The sequence below is a fragment of the Lissotriton vulgaris genome, chromosome 12 (genome assembly GCF_964263255.1).
Source record: "Lissotriton vulgaris chromosome 12, aLisVul1.2, whole genome shotgun sequence".
NCBI classification, from domain to species: Eukaryota; Metazoa; Chordata; class Amphibia; order Caudata; family Salamandridae; genus Lissotriton; species Lissotriton vulgaris.
In genome coordinates, this window is record NC_141700.1 from 471,150,316 (window position 1) to 471,170,572 (window position 20,257).

The following is a 20,257-nucleotide window of genomic DNA, read 5'->3' on the forward strand; positions in this document are numbered from 1 at the left end:
AAGAGTCATTGTGATGATTTAGAGCTAGTTGAGAGAGGATGGGCAATAAAATTTGATAATCCTAACAGAGATTTAGATATGTCATTGATGCTATCCTCTAAATTATTTTTGGCATCTAATTTAAAAGCACAACACTATCGAACTGTATATGACCTTTATTATACAACCGCCAAATTATTTACCTGGGGCCAAAGACTTAACGATTTTTGTCCAAGGTGTGGACTGTCTCCAGCGGATCTTGTACATATGTTCGCCGACTGTCCCAAATTAGATCTAATTAAAAAAATTATTTTTGATTATTGGGCAGAAATCTTTGGACATAATCTAAGAACTTCATTGACCCTATATATATATTTGGCTATGACGATTCTTTGGGATATAAAAAGGAGGAAGTAACGTCCGTATTTCTAGGTATGGCAGTCCTTCGAATCATACTTACTGCCTGCTGGAAAGATCTAGAGGCACCTACCTTTCAAATGTGGCTAAGCCGGTTTTTGGGGACTTATAAACAAGAATCAGCTATATATAAAACAAGAGGGAAGAAATCTAGGTTGCTCGGGACCCAGATATGGGCTCCCATAACCCTATGGTATGAGAATGAAAGGAGACCTTAGGACAAGAAACACCTACTTTATATCAGTATCAGTTTTCTTAAATGTTCTATAATTGTGTATGTGATCACTGTTATTATTTCCTTTTCCCCTTTGTTTTTTTATTTTCTTCGTAATCAGAGATCATGACTTGAGAACCTTAGATATATTCTGTATTATTAACTGTTTATAATGTCTGTTACATATGAATTGAACCATGTTCTTTTTTTCTTTTTCTTTCTCTATTGTGATATAGAATTGAACTTGCTCAAATAAAAAAAAAATAAAAAAAAAATTAAGGAGTTGGAATAGTAAATTATACTATTCCTAAGTCTAGTGTGCCCCCTACAGTAAGTCGCTAAAACGACTTGCGATGTAATGGATCGCGTACAAACAACAGTCGTTGTAACAACCGCGTTGTAATGGAATGCGTTGTCAAAGCATTCGTTGTAAAGACTCATATTCCCTAATATAGAAGCAGGGAACATGCCATACACAGGGTAATGCATGTGTGCATTGTTGTTGCAGGTGTGTGTGAGGCTCTTAGTTTTTATGCTACGTGTCAGAGAACTCATAGAAAAAATAGCTATGCATACACATGTAGAAATTATCTGTGGTGTCCGGAAGGATAGCTTCCTTACTAGATGATGTCTGTCATATAGAGTGGCATACTATATAAATGGATAGATGCATTTCATGTAGATTGAATCCTTATACCTGTGACCTAAATAGTTTGGAAGTTTACTTGAGAATTGCAGTGGAAGACCTGAAGCAGAATTGTAATTGTATGGATAGGGTCCGGTGACATGACAAGGATACATGCTGTGACCTGGGGACATGTGGTTTAGGTGGACATGCTCTCCTGTATAGGGGAAGTGTCACTTAAGAAACTGTGATATAACTACACCACTGCCTTTCTCTCTCTGATGTTTCTGAAGGAGGGACATGTGTTGTATTAAATAAATTGTGTTTCCTCCTATCCATTTGTATTTATTTATGTATTTGAAAGTTTTATATAGCGCAAACCATTCAGTTATTTAAGGGAGAGAGATCTGTTCTTTTGCATGCTCAAATGTATACAGTCATGCAGAGCCACTGTAAGTGCGATCATGGCGAATGTTAGTGATGCGGTTATGTTGAGGGTGCCTGATTAGTGGGAGAGAGGATGGCTCAGCAGTCTCCAGTTGATGAACAGATACGTGTAACCAGTAAACCAAGGCTATTACATAAATCTGAATAGTGTCAAGTGCCATGCATAAGAAGTACTAAGCCTCTCTGTATCACCACATATTGCGTATAAGAGAGATAATAATCTAAAATGACCGTTAGGAACTATTAATAGGCCTGTTCCCCATCAGATGGCAGCAAAATATATCCTGCTGTTTAACACAAAAGCAATAAAAAGTGATTATAGAGTGGGAAACTGAAGCCTGCGCTAAATCAGACCATATTCATGGCTTGAATTTAGCATTCATGAAGTTTGGTAAAAGTACTGCCTCTGAGAGATGTTTGGTATTTTTTCAGAAAGCGACTCATTGAATCAGTAAGCGAGGTTTGGGTCTATGTAAATTATGTGTAACTATGAAAAAATCATAATGCATAGTCAGACCAGGTCAGCTACTGCTGATTGGTATGATACATCTGTCCCACAACAATCCATCCATGTAGGCACAACTGACACTCAACGAAAGAAAGACTCGAAGCATTTATCTTTAGGAGAATTCTACGAAAACTACACATTTACTCGTAGGGTTGCAACAATCAGCCATCCTTGCGGAGTTATTTGTGATCAAACTTGAAGGTGATAAAATGAAATGGACAACTATCGTTCCTTCACTAATTTTAATAAGACACCGCTGCAACATTTCACAACATGATCTCCAAGAATTTGTTTGCACTGACAGCAAACTGAGAAGCCAGTTTGTATTCTGCAAACGTCTCCATGAGAATGTAAAGTTCAACTATATCTCTACATTTATTTGCTTGCTAGTCCATCATGCTCGCAAAACTCTCTATTTGCTGTTCCCCTCGCCTAACAGTTTCTTAACTGAGAAGTACTGCAGAATACGAAAAATATAACTGCAAGCCAAATAATCTGTAAAATTGATTCTGAAAAATCGTCAACCCCTTCTCTAATAGTGTTAGTTACATAGTGCTCAACAGCAATGCTCTTGGCGTAACGAAGGGCACGCTTTAAGTGTGTGGACATTTCATCTGAGCAAAATTCTCAATCAACCTATTCTTCAACCAGAATCTTGCAGTTTATCGAGTAATGTGTTGTCCAAACTCATTCAAAGCAGTGCACAACATTAACGGCATGATAGACCGTCCCAACACTCCCACAATGTCTTACCATGAGAATCTCTTCTAAATGCTTCACTTCCTGCTCCAAGGTCTGCAGCTCAGGGAACTGTCCTCGGTAGTCCTCAAGAGAAGATTTTAAAGTGCTAATTGACTCCTCCAAACCTACATCCAAAGGCCTTCCTTTTGCTGTCTGGATTGGAAGGCCGGATGCCACATACTCCACCACAGACCCATCGCTTTCTGCTAGGACAGGGCGATGAGCCACTGAATGCTCAGGAGTGCCAGGCTTCTTAAATTCATTTTTTACTTGAAGAGTTGCCTGCTGAGTCACAGCTGTAAGCCCATCAACGTTACCATTAGGCGATACAGGAATCTGCTTAGCTATCATAGCAGCCTCCTGTGGGGAGACTGGGAGACGCAATTCCACCAAAGTCTGCTTTTCTACTTCTGGAATTCGTACTGCAGAGGGTTGTTCATGGAACAACATCACACCCGGAGTCTCAGCCACAAATGATTCTACAGAGGAGATTTGCTCATGAGATATAACCACATTCAGTTTTACAACTTCAGGGGGCACTGTGGTAAGAGCTTGTTCATGAAACACCCCAAACTCTGCATTTTCTTCCCTGGGAAAACCTGCAGTGTAAGTTTGTTTATGGAATGCTTTGACAGCATGGTTCCCACTAGTTGTGGCCTCTACTCCAGAAGTTGATTCTTGAGATAAAACGAGTTCCTGTATACCAGCCACAGAGGAGTTTGTGGGTGCGGAATGTCCATGGCGGGCCTCCGTCACTTTCTGTCTTTCAGATGTACATTTTTCTACTTTGAAGATTGGTCTTTCTGACACCAACGCCACCTCCTGGCTTTCAGCAATGGGGAGCTTTGATGGGAATTCCGTTCCTCCTGCCTCTGTCTCAAAAACGTATGCTGGAACCCCAATCTTTCCATTGCCTTGGACATCCATTTCACGGGTACAAGATTCTATGGCATATTTGAAAGCATGAGGAGTTTGCATCGCTGTACAATGCAGATAGACCATATTCTCTAGTTCTACTTGTCCCTCTAATCTACAGGCAGTGGAGCTGTCAGGTTCTTCCATATTATTCTGGAACGTACAGCAGACTGCAGACTCAGATACTTTCCCATCTATTGTGTCTGAAATGGTTGCCTCAAGGCTAACCTCACTGATATGACTAAGAGTCCGAAAGTAGGGCATATGAGAGTTAGCAACCACTTCCTGATTGAGCTCCTTGTTCACTAGTGGTTCTTGTCCTATCTCATTTGCTTGGGTGGGCTGCTCTGCGCAGGTTGACGATGGATCTTGTGGCTGGGCAAATGCAATTTCAATGGCGGGAGCCAAGGCCTGAACCTCTGGCTGCACAATAGTCTTTTGTGAGAGGCGACCGCTGAGTGAGAGCTGTGGGCTAGAGGAATCATCTGAAGACTCTGAAGAGATGGACCAGGCAGCACTGTTCTCTTGGTCATCAGGGCGTCGGAGCATGTTCTACAAGAAATAGAAAGAGATTAGTTTAAAAAACTTAGCCAAATTTAGAAAACACATGATGACCTCGGTTTCTTAGGTCTCCTTGTTCAACACATTCCAATGCAACTTCCTTAATTATGATTTTTAAAACTTTTTTTAGTACCTGCTATTGACTTCAGGCTTCCCGATAATCCAACAGTTTCTTGGAATTTTTTTTACCACATGTCCTATATCTGATTTTCATTGGACCAAAGGCGCTGCTCTTTTTGATTAAATTCTCAGACCTGGCTCCTAGCAGCTTTTTTAAAATCATCCCCATTTACCACAGACCTCTGAGATAAAAGTTATGAATGACAGCCGATGTATAAATGTTTCAGCCTTCAAGATGCTCCCTTAGTTTCTCTGATACATTACAGGTCAGACAAAAAAGCCAAAATGTAAGCATTTTTGGTGACACCTACTGTCAGACTATCTTGCCGGTTTTTGAGAATGAGGACTTGGAGCACCAAGGGGTTCTGGGTAATCTTTGTGACAAGTAATTGCCTCTTACCTTCGCACCCTCAGGCTAGGTATTACTGTCGAGCTCATTGGAATGCCAAGAACGTTCTTTTTGGGCTTTATCAGGTGGTAATGAAGTCAAAAAGCCAAAGCTTACTCTTTGAAGATTATGCAAGTTTACAAATGCAGGACCTGCTGACATTTTTAAAAAATATATATTTTATTGAACAAAAGCAGAGGTAGTATCAAGTAGTTAGTCACAAAATACATATTTGACATAGAATACGTATGTTACAGCAATGTATCGCCAGCACGATGTCGAGAGGAGCCGGGTCTAGCCAATGTCATTTCAGTAGAGGGGGAAGTACACAGTTCACCTCTATAAACGTTCCATTGCCCCTTTTTTATCCCAGACACCAGGGCATCCCCTGATCTTGCAGACCGTTTTTTCAGACAACATACACACATCCATAGCAGCAACCCATCTGATCAAAAGCGGTTTAGCTGGTGAGCCCCATTGTATTGTAATTTCCCTTTTCAGTAAGAGGAAGCCCAGAGCTGCCCACTGTTGCTCCAGTGCAGTTAGGTCTGTGGGGTCCCATATATTGAGGAGTCCGCACTTGGGAGTCAGAGGGACGGGCTTCCCTAGAGCATCGGTCATTTTGCGAACAGCTCGTTCCCACAGGTCTTGAATCACCGGGCATTCCTAGAGAATGTGGTAGAAGGTACCAATCAGACTGCAGTTATGGAGACAGAGGTCAGATGTGCGTCTACCAATCTTGGCCAGCAGGGGAGCGAACATGTATGTTCTGTGTAGTATCTTTAATTGTATGAGTCGCAATCTATGATTAATAGCTGATTCGCGCGGGGACATCAATGCCGCCTGCCATTCTGTCTCGTCTAAGTCTCCGATGTCGCTTTGCCATTTGTCTCGTAAAAGTTGGAAGGCATTGGGCATGTTGTTACAAAGTTTGCGGTAGGTGTACGATATTGCTTTGGCCTGAAGGGGTTCTTACAAGAGTCTATCCTCGAGGGGCGAGGATTGTAGAAGGGAAGAAAGATCAGGGACATTGGTAAGTATGGCGTGTTTGATTTGGAGATAGCAGAAAGCTTCTGATTGGGCCAAGTCATGTGCCTTCTGGAGCTCCTCAAACGTCAGTAGTTTGCCCTTGTGGAGCATGTCACCTAAAGTAGAGATGCCAATTGTGTCCCATCTGTCAAAGCCCTGATAATGGCAGAGAGAGCCCAGTTTATGTGAAGTCCATAGTGGGGTGGATAGCGTAAGAGTGTCGGCCCACCCAAGTCGTTTGTTAGCACGGTGCCAGATTGTGATTGTGTGGGACATCGGGCCTATATATCAGGCTCAAGAGTGTTTACCATTTAAGGCCTCTAGATAGCCCCCGCGGCCCGTCTGGTACCATTCTAGGTGAAAAGCCGGGTTCAAGGGTGAACCATAAATCCATGCGTTAGTGGCGGTCAGTTGGGCAGCCCAATAGTAGAGTCGGATGTTCGGCAAGGCAATACCTCCGTCGTACCACCCCTGTGTAAGTGAAAGGAGAGCAATACGGGGAGAACCGCCGTCCCATATGAGGAGTCGGAGGTCTCCTTCGAGCGTGTTGAAGTAAGAATCGGTTATGGGAAATGGACAGTTTTGTAAGGCATATAAGAATCGAGGGAGTGCTAACATTTTAAAGAGGGCTGCTCTACCGGGGAGAGAGAGAGGGAGTGATCTCCACTGAGAAATGTCATCATGAAGTCTCTGAAGTGGGCCTTTAAGGTTGCGATCGTAGAATATTTTCGGGTCTGGGATGACAAAAATTCCGAGGTATTTGAATCCCTCTCGGGCCAGTTCAATTGAGTAGCCTTGTGGGAGGGGAAGTGGTGGGCCGTGAAGTGTGTATATTATCGATTTGGACCAATTAATGGAGAAACCTGAGTACTTGCCAAAGTTAGTGATGACGTGTAGTAGACTATTGATAGAGGATTTGGGGGAGGAGATGTATACAAGGATGTCATCCGCGTAGAGCGAGATCTTGTCAACCGTGTCGTCGTTCCATTGGAGGCCGCGGATAGAGTTGTCAGTCCTGACCCAGTGGGCCAAAGGTTCGAGAGTGAGTGCGAACAACAAAGGGGATAGAGGGCACCCCTGTATCGTACCTCTGTGTAGGGGAAATCACCTGGATGTATGTCCATTGACATAGACCTGACCCCAGAGATCAGTGTAGAGCAGTCGGATCCACTGGATGAATTTGGGACCAAAGCCATAGCGATGTAATACCGCGAAAAGGTATGACCATTCTATAGAATCAAAAGCAAGTGTAGCACCTAGGGAGAGGATAGCTGCGTCTTCCTGAAGGTGTGGCATTCTACTCATTACGTTATGAACCCGTCGGAGGTTGAGCGCTGTATTCCGGCCTGGCAGGAAGCCAGATTGATCTTCGTGAATCAAGGCGGGGAGGACTGTCATGAGCCTGGTAGCGAGGAGCCTCGCCAGGACCTTACCCTTAGAGTTAATGAGGGAGATTGGTCGGTAGGAGCCGCAATCATTAGTTGGTTTATTAGGTTTACGAATGACCACTATTGATGCCAGCTGTTGGTCAGGTGGCAGGCATCCAACCTCTCGGCTCTCCTCAAACATTGCCTTTAGGTGCGGCAGGATCTCGCCTGCCATGCCTTTTAAGAACTCAATAGGGACACCGTTGGGGCCCATAGCTTTACCTGATTGAACGGCAAACAAGGCATTTCCAACCTCCTCTGCGGTGAGGTCTGCCTCCAATTCCTGCACTTCAGAGTCAGAGAGAGTAGGAAGTCTCATCTCGTCCAGGAGCAGTTTAGACTCTTCGACGCTATATAGTGCTTTGGCCGTGTAGATTTTTGTCAAAATGGGCGGCGAAGGCCTCTGCTATTTCACCTGGGTCTGTGATAGGGGATCGGTCTAGTATGGTCAACTCTGGGATCCATCGGATCCCTGGTCGCGTTTTTCAAGCCATGCCAGTAGTTTACCTGCCCTGTCTCCCAGTTCGTAGACACAATGGCGAGTTTTCAGGAGCTTGGCCTGCGCCTTCTCAGAGGCCAGCGCTTTATATTCCATTTGTTTGGCGCGGAGACGAGCGTCTATGTCGTCCGTGGGATTTGCGTTATGGAGTGATTCTAGAGCGGTAAGGTCTGTTTCTGCCTGCGTCAGGTGCTCGCTTTGCTTGTGGATGTAACCAGTTTTGAGAGATAGTGCCCTACCCTTAAGTACCGCCTTATAGGCCTCCCATATAGGTATAGCGGATTTCACAGAGCCGACATGTTCCGCGAAGTAGTATTCTGTGTGTTCTAGCAAGTTATCTTTTATGTCGGGGTTTTTTAGGATCCAGGTTGTTATGATAATAGGGCCGCGGGGTCTCTGGCGGTGATGCGTGAATTCTACTGTGAGTGGGGAGTGATCCGAGATTCCCCTGGAAAGCCCTTTAGGATGACGAAAGAACTCTAGGTCAGTGATTGGTGAGAACAGATAGTCTATACGAGAGCTGCTGTTGTGGGCATTGGAATAGTGTGTGAAATAAGAAGCAGTCGGGTGAAATGAACGCCATAGGTCCTCAAGCCCCATTGTCTGTGCGAAGTCAGATAAGTCAGAACCCGATCGGTGTGACGGCCGCTGGGGATGTCGGTCCTGGGCATCATTCATTGTCATATTGAAGTCGCCCCCAATAATTAGAGGTCCTTGCGGGAGGTCTAACATTATGCGTTGCAGGGCCTGCAACGCAGCTGTGCCTAGGGCTGGAGGGATGTAGACTGAGATTACATTTAGCGGTTTGCCCTCCCAGGTGGCCTCCATTACTGCGAATCGACCCAGAGGGTCGGCCCACGTCTTTGTACATGTCAGTGCAACATTTTTCCGAACCAGGATCCCAGTCCCGCTAGATCCAGAGGTGAAGCCTGCGTGTACGAGTAATTTATATCCTCCCCGGTGTAATGCTTGGCATGCATTGCCCATCAAGTGTGTTTCCTGGAGGAGAACCAAGTCTGGAGCATGGCGTTTAAGATATTGCATGACTATCCCTCTTTTAATTCTATTGCCAAGGCCGTTGACATTCCACGTCATGAGTGAGAGAGATGTCGTTGATGGGGGTTTCATGGTGGCTCAAAGGACGGGGGGCACCAATTGTGCCCTATAGAAAATAACTGTTCCAGGTATGCCCATAGCGGGTTTAGGGAGGGACCTGGTACGGCCGAAAGCTGGGTATTGGGTGCTTTGTGAAAGTGTCGAACGTTGTGTAGAGAGGCCCACTTTAGAGACACCAGTGTGGCGTGGAAACAGGAAATAAGTCAGAAATAACGGCAAAGTCAGAGCTAGGTTCTCAAACACCCATCTCTCTCTGAAGAGGGAGCCGATATTGTCTGGTAGGGAGTGTGGACTGTGTCGTGAAGGCGTGTATCGCTCCATGTTCATAGACTCTCTGCAATATACAAACAAAAACAAAGCCAAAAACCATAACATTGACTTGGTAAACTTCTCAACTACCCCCCTCTCCCCCCTACCCTCCCCCCTTCTCATTTCCCCCCTTCCGCCCCCCTCCCTGCCCCCCTGCCTGCGGACTTGAAACTATCCACACCCCAACTAGGCAGAGTGCCTGTCGCCCTCCCGAACATTGATGGGGTGCGTGGAGAGCCGTGGGTGCCCCCGCTAGCTATTGAACGGATTATATCTTTTGGTGCGTTAAAACGTCTTATAACAGTAATAACATTCACATATTAGAAATTATTAACAATTTAGGCCCAGGTCGGCCCACGCTAGGGCCCCTCTCATTACATTGTAGGCAGTCTGACGGCGTCCGGATGCACTGCCCCGTGTATGTAAACAGTATGTAACTATCAATAGGGTGAGGAAGGTCCAAGTCTGTAACATTGCTTCCCCAAGTTAGGCATGTTGTTCATCTCCATCCCACTCTACAACAAAAAACCCATGGGGTCAAAATTACCTTTACTCAGGAGTGCCAGATGGGTGAGTTTGTCATGTCACAAATTAACCCTCTAAGTTAATACCTTTCATCGAGCCACTGAGAAAACAGTCAGACAAATTGTAGAGGTATATCTGGACCAGTGAAAGGATATGTGTGGATCTGGATGGGCTGTGGACTGCAGGATGGGGTCTTCCCCGGAGAGGAGGATCACCGAATCACAAGATTAGGTTCATATCAGTGACCTGGAGGAACATCCGGAGGCTTGAGGATTGAATGAGAGCACATCCGTAAGGTTTAGATACAGTAGTGAGGTGTGGCCTTGGTCAGTACAGGCAGCTGCAGCGGTGTAGGCAATGCAGTGAACCAAAGCATGGGCGGATCCCTCGTCGATGGGTCAGTATGGGGTCTCTGGACAAACAGGAGCAGCACAACTGTCGTTGCAAATGCGGACGGTTAAGAACTAGAGCGCTTCATCTGTTCAAGAAGTACTGCCCTCATAGGTCACTGTTCACCCTGCGTGCTGTCTGTAAATAGGTCTTGACTACCAGGTTGCATCTCTGTGTCAGTGCGATCTGCAGATTTCCTGCGAGTATTCTGGGTGGTCGCGGACTGACGCCATCCCTCAAGCCAGTCCCATACTTCAGCAGGGGATTCAAAGAACCAGGTCTTGCCCTCCGATTCGATTCGCAGTCTCGCTGGAAACAGCATGGAGTATTTGATGGATTGCGCACGGAGTGCCTTCTTTACTTCCAAGAAGCTGCGCCAACGAGCTTGCACTTTCGCGGTGAAATCCGGGAAGAGCATTATCTGTGCGTTGTCAATTTGTAGTGGCGGTCCCGCTCGCGCGGCTTGAAGGATGACATCTCGGTCACGAAAGATAAAGACCCGGGCAACGATAGGGCGGGGGGGAGCCCCAGATTTCAGCCTGCCCCGGGAACCCTATGTGCCCTTTCTATGGAGAAATAATTGGAGAGTTGTTTTGACTGGAGATGTTGGAGCACCAGTTTCTCTACAAAGAGGTCGGCAGCCGGCTCCTCAAGGCGCTCCGGGATACCTAGGATGCGGAGATTGTTGCGTCTTGCGCGCCCTTCATAATCATCGAGGAGCGTCTCCATTTGTTGTTGTTGCTTCTGGAGTTGGGTGACTTGCTGTTGTAGTGTGGAGGTGTCGTCGACTAGCGCTAGGGTCTTGACTTCGATATCTTTTACTTTGGTATCCATTTTGCGAAGGTCCGCACGCAGCAGTGTCACCTCTATGTTCACAGAGTAAATGCGGGTCTCTAAAGAGGAGCGGACTCCAGCGATAGCCTCCATGACATCGTCGAGAGTGGGGGGCCTCGTTGGCGGAGGGGGGGACGCTGTCTTAGATAGTGCATCAGGGGCAGTGTCTTTAGACTCTCCCTTGGAGCCCCACGATAGTTTGATTTGTCTTTGGTTGGGGAGCCGATATCCCCTGCCAGAGGCCATCGTGGAGTGGAGGTCTATCAGGAGGGTGCAGTGGCGCTGTTCAGAGAGGCGTACTGTGTGGAGAGGGGGGTCCCTCACCAATCGTAGGGAGGAGGGGAAGCGTTCCCCACGTCGTTTAAGGATTACGTCTCGGGAGAGATCGTGGGTCCAACGAGCCTCAGGGGGCGAGGACGATCAGTTACATAAGGATAGAAAGTGGGGGTCAGGAACACTTCTTGCAGTATTGTCAGCTGCCCCTCCAAGTAGGATTCAGGGTAGTGTGGCGTCCGCCCCTGGTTGGATTTCCGGTGCGGCACCAGCAATTCTGAGAGGGCTAGGCACCTCCGTGTGAGAGCTTTTCGCCGTCCGGGCGACACCAGCAGTCCGGGCGGGCCCCAGGACCAGGATCAGCGTGCCCTATCTTCTCTGTGGTTCTCTTCAAAGCCCTGCCGCTCCCCAAACGATGGTCACACACAGGGGGCCACGGACAGGCCCTCAGGATACCAGGTGTACAGCGAGGAGAAATTTGAGCTTCTAGGGCAGCCGAGTTACAGAGGAGGAGCCAGTCACAACACTTCACAGCAGGGGGAAACCTCCTGGAAGCGCCGTAATGGGGTCCGGGTAGCCCAGGAAGGGACACTTGGAGGCAGCGTTATTGTCTATGCTTAGGCACGTCCAGTAGGGAGTAATGGTGAGAGTGTGTCCACATAATTTCCCGGAATCAGGGCGAGAGTTGACCTGCACTCACCAAAGGCCTGGGCTCCGTCGGTCGCAGTCCCTTCGCCCCACTGCATGCAAGCTGGCGCCCCACACCCCGACGGCCAGAGAAATGTTCCAGAGTAGCTTTGCTGGCGTCACCTACAGCTCTCAGGGGGCAGACTCCAGCAGGAGCTTGGGGGCCGTATGTCCGGCCACTGTGTTTCTAAGCGGAGGAATGGCGAGTACCACCGACAGTCTTGAGGCGGTCCCCGGCAGTAGGCCCAAGCCGGGGACTCGCGTAGGCGTTGACGCCGGGCGGCTGGGGGGGCCGCTGTTTCACGCGCCGTTCATCAACCGGAGGGGCCAGCAAGGCGTGGGCGGGTGGCGAGGATAGGGTGTTGCCTCCAGAAGACTTGACAGAGTTGCACACATGCAATTAGGGTCCCACAGCAGCCGGAGCGGCCCCAGCCTCGGAGGCGGCACTTCAAGGACTCGCGGCTGCCATCTTGGGCCGCAAGGAGGTCTTTCTCGGGATTCAGGCGCTGCCGCTCGAGGGGGCTTAGCAGGTGTTATGGCCCGAGCGGAGGGCGCCTAGAGGATCCTTAGGCGATCGTCTGGCAAATCTGGGCAGTTTGAGAGCACCAGAGCAGGATTACTAGGCGGTTAGGCAGCGAGGGCTGAGGAGCCTCTTCAGTGTGCGGCCATTCCCCTCGGCTGCAAGCCACGCCCCCGGACCTGCTAACATTTAAATACCAAAACAACAATTGATTGTCCAGTCAGTGCTATTTCTTTAGAAATGGAAAGGACTTTTGTGTACATATAGGTTAAATAGTAAAGTAAACAATAAGTCTGTTAACTATGCAATGACCTCTACTTGTTAATGTTTTATCTCCACACAAACATACTACAGCATGGAACAAACTCTGCTATGATCATCTAGTTCCATGGAGAACTTTGTTGTGCATCACCGCCTTGCAGACCAGATGGAAAGGAATGGGTTAGTTCTCTTCTGGTGGCCAGCTCTAAGTTGTCCTTGACAAAGGAAATATCAATTATAATAATTATAGGCCACAATATGCACTATAATACACTAAAAGTCCAGCCGGACTTAAGGATTTATTCAATAATTAATTAAATTGATTCTGGAAAAAAACAATGGAACAGTGGGACACAGTCCTGCATCCACAATGCTACACGTACATTTAGACAATACATACATATAAGGTATTTCAGGCATGCGAGGAAAAGGGAGCAAAAAAGCAGTATTTACAGTGTATTTGCTTCACATATGTGGGAAACACATCATTTTAGGCACATAATAGTGAACTAGTGTTAGACCCACATATCATGTCGACGGCGTTTCGATCCAGTTAAAAATAGTGGATCATCATCAGGACAACCATTGCCTGCCTGAATTTAAAGCCTGTATGGACATGGAGGAAGGGGACATATGACAGTACATTAATCATCTGTGTAACTCTTAGAATACTTCTAAAAATGAACTCATGCCATGCTTTAAGGTGCTACTTGGTCATTCTTGTGAGAGAAGTGTCAGGCAGCATGTGCTAGATCATCCACGGCGCATTGTGATTAATTCATGCCACGAGGGGTATTGGTGTCAAGTCGTGACTATCATGTATCAATTTCAAGTGCCTAAGGCATGCCGGAGTGATATATTGCACATAATTTTACAGAGAGTAGTGAGTCATCAAGGGGCCTGGAAGGCGCATGGGATAATTACATGAGCGCGAGGAGCGGGATGTCTTCCGCGCTGTCCACCTGTCGCCTGTGGAGGAGCTGGAGTTATAGTGAACGCTACAATGTGGAGCGTTGGGAAGGCACCTATGAAGGGAGCAACAGTTAGGGTGGGATCGAGATGTCACAAGGGCTGCTAGAGTACATTTGCCAAGGTTGTCTGGCTTACCTTGCAACGTGGTGTTGAGGTATCCAGTGAGAAGCCTGTTATGACGCTATTATGTGTCTAAAATTATGTGTTTCCCACATATGTGAAGCAAATACACTGTAAATACTGCTTTTTTGCTCCCTTTTCCTCACATTCCTGAAATACCTTATATGTATGTATTGTCTAAATGTACGTGTAGCATTGTGGATGCAGGACTGTGTCCCACTGTTCCATTGTTTTTTTCCAGAATCAATGTAATTAATTATTGAATAAATCCTTATGTCCGGCTGGACTTTTAGTGTATTATAGTGCATATTGTGGCCTATAATTATTATAATTGATATTTCCTTTGTCAAGGACCTTTGTTTCTTTAGTAATTGATACCCCAGGTCATTGCTTACCTAGAGGGTTCCCTTGTCTTTAAAAACAGCTCTAAGTTGTGGCACAGTTGCAAATGAAAATGTCACACAAGACATTATGTGGAGAAGTGTTGAGTGTGAACAGTCCTAGTGACAGGTATGGATTCATGAGTCGTTCACTTCTGTGGAGACCAGCAGAAGACTCCTGGCTGGTGACAACGGTAGAGCTGGCGAAGAGTGAAGTGGCTAAAGGTCACTTTAGGTGATGCAATCTTTGGGGTCAGTGTACACAGAGTAGCTTTATCAAGAAAGACACAGGCAGTTCCTCATGGAGCAACAGCGATCACACAGAAATGTGGTTGGCAGTCCAGGAAGAGAAAGAGCACTTGAGATGATATGTTAGGAAAGAACATGTGTTATGTGAACAGATATTTTTTCATGTGCTCATGTAATCGGTCGTTTGTTACTTGCCAATAGTTCATCACAGAGGTTTCTTGAGCTTGTCTCTCAATGGCCAAAACTTTCATGCTTGCTTATTCAGTACAAAGAGGGAAAAACTCATTTGTTGGGGAAATGCTGAGTGGTTTTGTGGAGAGAAAAACACCCAATAACATAGTTTGTCTTGGTTGGTCTGGGATGTGACAGCAGCTCTCCAGTCTTGACATAGAATCCTCTCACAAGCACTAAGTACTCCGTGAAAGCACTTATTACAGGTTCTTTCCTCAGTACGAAGTGCAGTCCGGAGATTCAAATGAGGGCAGCAAATTGATGTTCTGCTCAGTTTTAATAATTAAGATTCACTGATGCACACAACTTCCAAGAACGTATCTCCCTCCTCACATGCCTGTTACTCATTCCTCCTTCTCAGCCTTGTACTTTATTTTTTACTTCTCATTGATCTCTGGCATGAAAACAACTGATACAATGGCCCTCCAAGGCCCACCTTCACTCCCACACCTCTCCTAACCTTTCTAGTCTTCCCATGTCTTCTTTTGCACACCTCCTTCTATTGTCTTCATTTCAACACTAAAATGTGCTATCCCATAGACCACACAATCTGACTTGTTCAGTGTCAGAATCAATAATCCCTTGCTTTCTTCTCTCGTGTCCTATGTTCCCCGACATCTCTCTTTAATCACTATCTTAACTCAGGTACCTATCCAACTTACTTTAGATTTCAGTATTTTTATTGAGGAAACAGCAAATAAATACTTAGGCCCCAATTGCAGGTCAAGTGGGAACTGAGTGTGGTGAAATTGCATCTGCAATTACCGCTACTGGCTAGTAAATCAGTCCTCGGTCTCCATAAATTTGACTGATTAGGATTATTTTCCATGCCAATACTGGGTGTGATTTTTTACATTTACCTTTTATACATGTGGTTTTCTCAATCAATAAAATCATCTTGAAAACATGCTTGCGCAGGTACACAACGATGATAGGAAATGACTAATGAAAATAGGAAATACAAAATTCCTGGTTCCAATTCCTTTGCCAGTGTACAAGTGTGAGTTTAAAGTGGGGAAATCAATCAGAACTATGTTCCTGACAACCAACTAGATTGCATTCACCATCTAGCAGCCATTTTGTGGATTTACAATCCACCAAACATCCATCCGTCCCATCAGCCTGGTCTACTTGGAAGCATGGCTTGTGAGTGCATTATAGAAATAAATGCAGTGTGCAGTGCCTGAATTACAAGTGTGTGGACAGGAGGTCATTAAAGAAGAGGCACGCCTAATGGACATTTGGCATTCAATATTAGTGGCAAAGTCCGATCTAAAATCCACCTGCAAATAAGAGATAATGTCAATGTTATGCCTGCACACCACCGGAAAGTGGAAGAATGTAAAAACTGTTTAAAGGACCTCAAATTTCGAGTCTGTGACCTGCTATCAAAACAGAGACATGAGAGTTTTGACACTGTTGGAGGAACTGCACCAACACTAAAGTTAACTCCATTGGAGATGGAGGATCAGACTGGCATGTAGGAAAGAGCAAGAGGGGCTGAAGCTGGAGGTATTGAGAAAGTGGTGTCATCTCATTGTGTAAGCTCCTTATAAGCATCACCTGATTCACCTCCAAGACACACTCAAATGGCATATCAAAGACAGATATTATAGAAATACAGAGGGTATATGTCGGGAAAGATTTACACAAAACCACATGGAGAAAAAGAGGCAGAAAGCCCATTAAAGGGTACTAGATTTATGAAACATTTTTGATGTCGCAAACAGCCTGATTTGGAGATTTGGGCTCTTTACGATCATAAAATTGCTTTTTGATATGTACAAACACCAAACTATGATTCTACAGAATCACAGTATGGGTTTGCAAATCGGTATTTAGAAGGAGCGTATTTAGGGCTTTTAAAGTCGCAAAACATTAATTATAACTAAGTGGCAGCATCGGCGCAACAGAGGGGTGGGGGAGGGGGGTGTTGGTTGTTTAGATGTAAAATGTCTAGGATTATACTGCTGATATATTGATGTGTGCAGAAACTCCGGGGTCTGGAGTCTTGCATTATATGTGACCTCTGACAAATAAAATCTGTTTAAAAAAAAAAACATTCCTTTTTTTTACTGACTACTAAAAGATAGTGGTATTCATTCACAAATCAATGTAAAAACAAACATTTTGTAAGAGCATGCAGTGGTCCCAGGGACCACTGCCAACTCTTAAAAAATGAATTTGAAACATTTAATTTGTTTCTTTTGAAATGCATCCCATTTTCCTTTAAGGAAATCAGGTTGCATTTCAAAGAAAATAAGTCGATTTATTTAAAAGCAATTACAGACATGGTGGTCTGCTGACCCCCGTAGGATACCATCCCTGAGATGACTATAATTCCTAATGGGTTCGAAACTGAGACCTACCTCATTAATATTCATGAAGTAGGTCAATTTGTGACCCATTAATAATCGCTAACTTTAATTTAAAATTTTCAGACATTAGGAATACCGATTCCGTAACTGTGATTTGCAGAAAATCGCAAATAGGAAATCGCTATTCCTAATTTGTTACTACATCTGGCCCAAAGCTCCACAAAGTATATCCTAATACCAGAAATACAAACCAGGATGAGAGGGTCCGTGGGAAAGAGTTTAAAGACTACAACAGACTAAATCCCCAAATCTACGAATACGTAACCGTAAAGTCCGAGGGCTTAGGAGCGCCACCTAATTCTCTGGTGACGAATGTGACAACAATGCACCAGAAACTAAATCTACACAGGAAGTCCTATCTTAAAGGATGGAATCCGATCACTCACCGAAGTGACATGCTTCATCATCTGGGATCTCCTCCCGACTGTAACCCCTAGTACAGTCGAGGGCTACAACCCCCTCACTGTGAGGGAGATGCTCTGAGATGTTTTATTCGTGTATCTCTGACTAACAGCTACTAAAATCCAAGATGAGAAACTGTAAATGTTGTATAAGTGTGATGAGCGCCGTGCAAACTAAGTGAAAAAGTGTGTTAAAACTAACTATCAAGAGAAAAAAGATTTTAATAGTTATCTCTCTATGTTATGATTAAAAACAGTGCAAAGTGCAGGTTTAACATTATAACTACAAATATGGTCTACATGTTTCGGCTATCATGACCTAACAAGTGCCTAGCCTTCCTCAGGACCTAGATATGAGTTGCTACTGCGTGTGTGTGCTCAAAACATAATAAAGAATGAAATCAATGGAACTAATACAACCTACACCACACAGAATCTCTGTTGGAGGATCATGGTGCACTATTCAACCTGTGTAGAAAATGATGAGGGACATCAATTAATCCAATGTCAGTGAAAATTATGCAAAAGTCAGTTAACAACACCTACCATTCTGATTTCCAATGGGAACTTACCCGTCAATTGTGAGTAGAGAACATCACCTCACCTGGCAGCAGCTCAGGACGTCAGGCACCGTTCTGAAAATAACAGAGTGTTGAACAGTGAAAAAATCAGATCCAGTAAAGTGATCTGTATATATCAACAACATGTACCTAGTAGAATGGCTTTGACTAAGGAGGAAAGAAAACAATACAACCATGTTAAAAAACTTCAAATATGATTTCAGATGATATGAGTGACTGAATTAAAAACCTTGTGCAACTACAGTAAATGTGTCAGATATGTAGTTGTCTGTCCAATCACACAAGGTGTCATGGCTAATAGACTAATATGATAACCTGAGCCCAAAAAATGTTCCAAGAGATGGCAATGTCTCTATCTCTATGCAAATAAAGGGGCAATAATTGTTAATGCCAGTCTTTGCTTGACCCCGAAGAATATACTTTGCGCACAGCTTAATTATCAATAGTTCAGGAATAATGTGCATTGATAATCCGAAGATATTAGTGATTCCCGTACTTAGTATAATGTTCAGGACATGTTATACCGGCAGAGACTGTTGGTAAAGGCTGAACGCTTCCAAACCAATTGGTGACCTGACACGCAGTGTTAACATGCTTAATATGGTACAAATTCAGAAATGGTGAAACTCCCCTGATCATCAGATCGCGGAGTAGCAAGCAATGTAAACTGTTTGTATTTAGCGAACAATTAAAACGGGGGATGCGTTGTGTGTTCACGCGGTTTGTGAGCCTGTATGAGTTTAAATAAATGGCAATGTCAATGACCAAAAATGCCTCGCTGTTGCTTACAGTGACAATCAAAAGCTATTTACATATAAGGACATGGCCTTATGTGTCTATGCTGCAACATCTGACACACAAAGCATTAGTTGTCTTGTACTCCCAGTGCCTCATTAACTCTGAAGGGAAAGCTGGGAGGACAGACTGCATAAGAACCGTTAACTCAGCGAAAACGCCACGCATAACACAGTGCAAGTCCTGCAGAGCTCTGTGGCAGCTCTAAAACAAACTTCAGAGGGCTTACCTCTCCGTCGCTTCCCCGGGCTGTACAAGGCTGCAACAGGAGGTGCCGGAACGGAGTCACACCTGCCATTTTATTCAATCAGAATACTGATGCAGCTTTAGTCGCTCCGGAAATGACGTGTATGAACCCATGGGAAAGATGGGAAATGTAGTTGTTTGTACGGCAGTTCTAACAAGCCGAAGATTGATTTGATAAATCGCTGCAGAGACAAAGTACTGCTAGTACAACGTGGCGATTCTCTTCTTGTGTGTTAAATGTCAAATATACAGAATCAATCGGTATGCTAAGTGGAGCATTATACAGGCTCTTTAGAGAGTCGTTTATATGGCTAAAATGCCCATTGTAATGCAATAAAGTTGTTAGTGATTGAAAAAGGCACATGGTATGTATCAAGCGACTCCTGTGAATACAAGCCTTTGGCCAAAAGCTGAATACAAAGGGAGACAAACATGTAAATATAGCCAGTGTCATGATAAAAACACCTAATGTTCCTATTATGAAAGATGTTAACATTTCAGAAGTTATCTATGCTTTGTTGCGTGTAACCTAAGGTATTGCCAACATCCGGCTGGAATCAAACGTAAGGCTGACTTTTGGGCATGTGTTATAGAAGGGTCCATGATATATAGTTATTGAGACCACTACTATCATTCTTGAGCCTAAACACCCACCGTTGTTCTTTCTGAAAGAGGAATTTGGTGACATCTGTAACATGAGTGGAGATGAAAGGTTGCTCTAACACTGTCCAGCTCAATTCATCTGCTGTATGTTGATAGGTTAAGAAGTCGCTAGTCAATTTCGTCGACTGCTTCTTACACCTAATAGTGCTCTTATGCTCTGAAATACGGAGTTTGATCTTGCGAGTCGTCATGCCCACTTATTTCAATTGATAAGGGCATGTAATAAGGTAGATAAGCTTATCACTGTTACAACTAGGGTGCTTTACTTGGGACCATGGTCTGCCAGTCCCAATGTCTTCCGTGGTAGTATGACTCATTTGAGGACAAGCCGGGCAAGAGTCACAAGGAAAATGTCCATGGACAGTTGGCAAATTCCAAAGTGTGTCTTGGGTAGAAGGTGTTACTACCTTGTTGAATGGTTGTGTGTGCACACCAAGCTGTCTCTATTGTTGGAAC

At 44.9% G+C, this 20,257-nt stretch overlaps 1 protein-coding gene across 1 annotated transcript in view; it reads right to left on the reverse strand.

The window, feature by feature from the left end:
- The window catches only part of RIPOR1 (RHO family interacting cell polarization regulator 1), a 2,151,737-nt gene that overhangs the window by 853,346 nt on the left and 1,278,134 nt on the right, over nt 1-20,257 (reverse strand). The window contains exon 11 of the mRNA XM_086945567.1: nt 2,944-4,398. Coding sequence (XP_086801693.1) covers nt 2,944-4,398 — 1,455 coding nt within the window. The remainder of the gene's footprint in view (nt 1-2,943; nt 4,399-20,257) is intronic.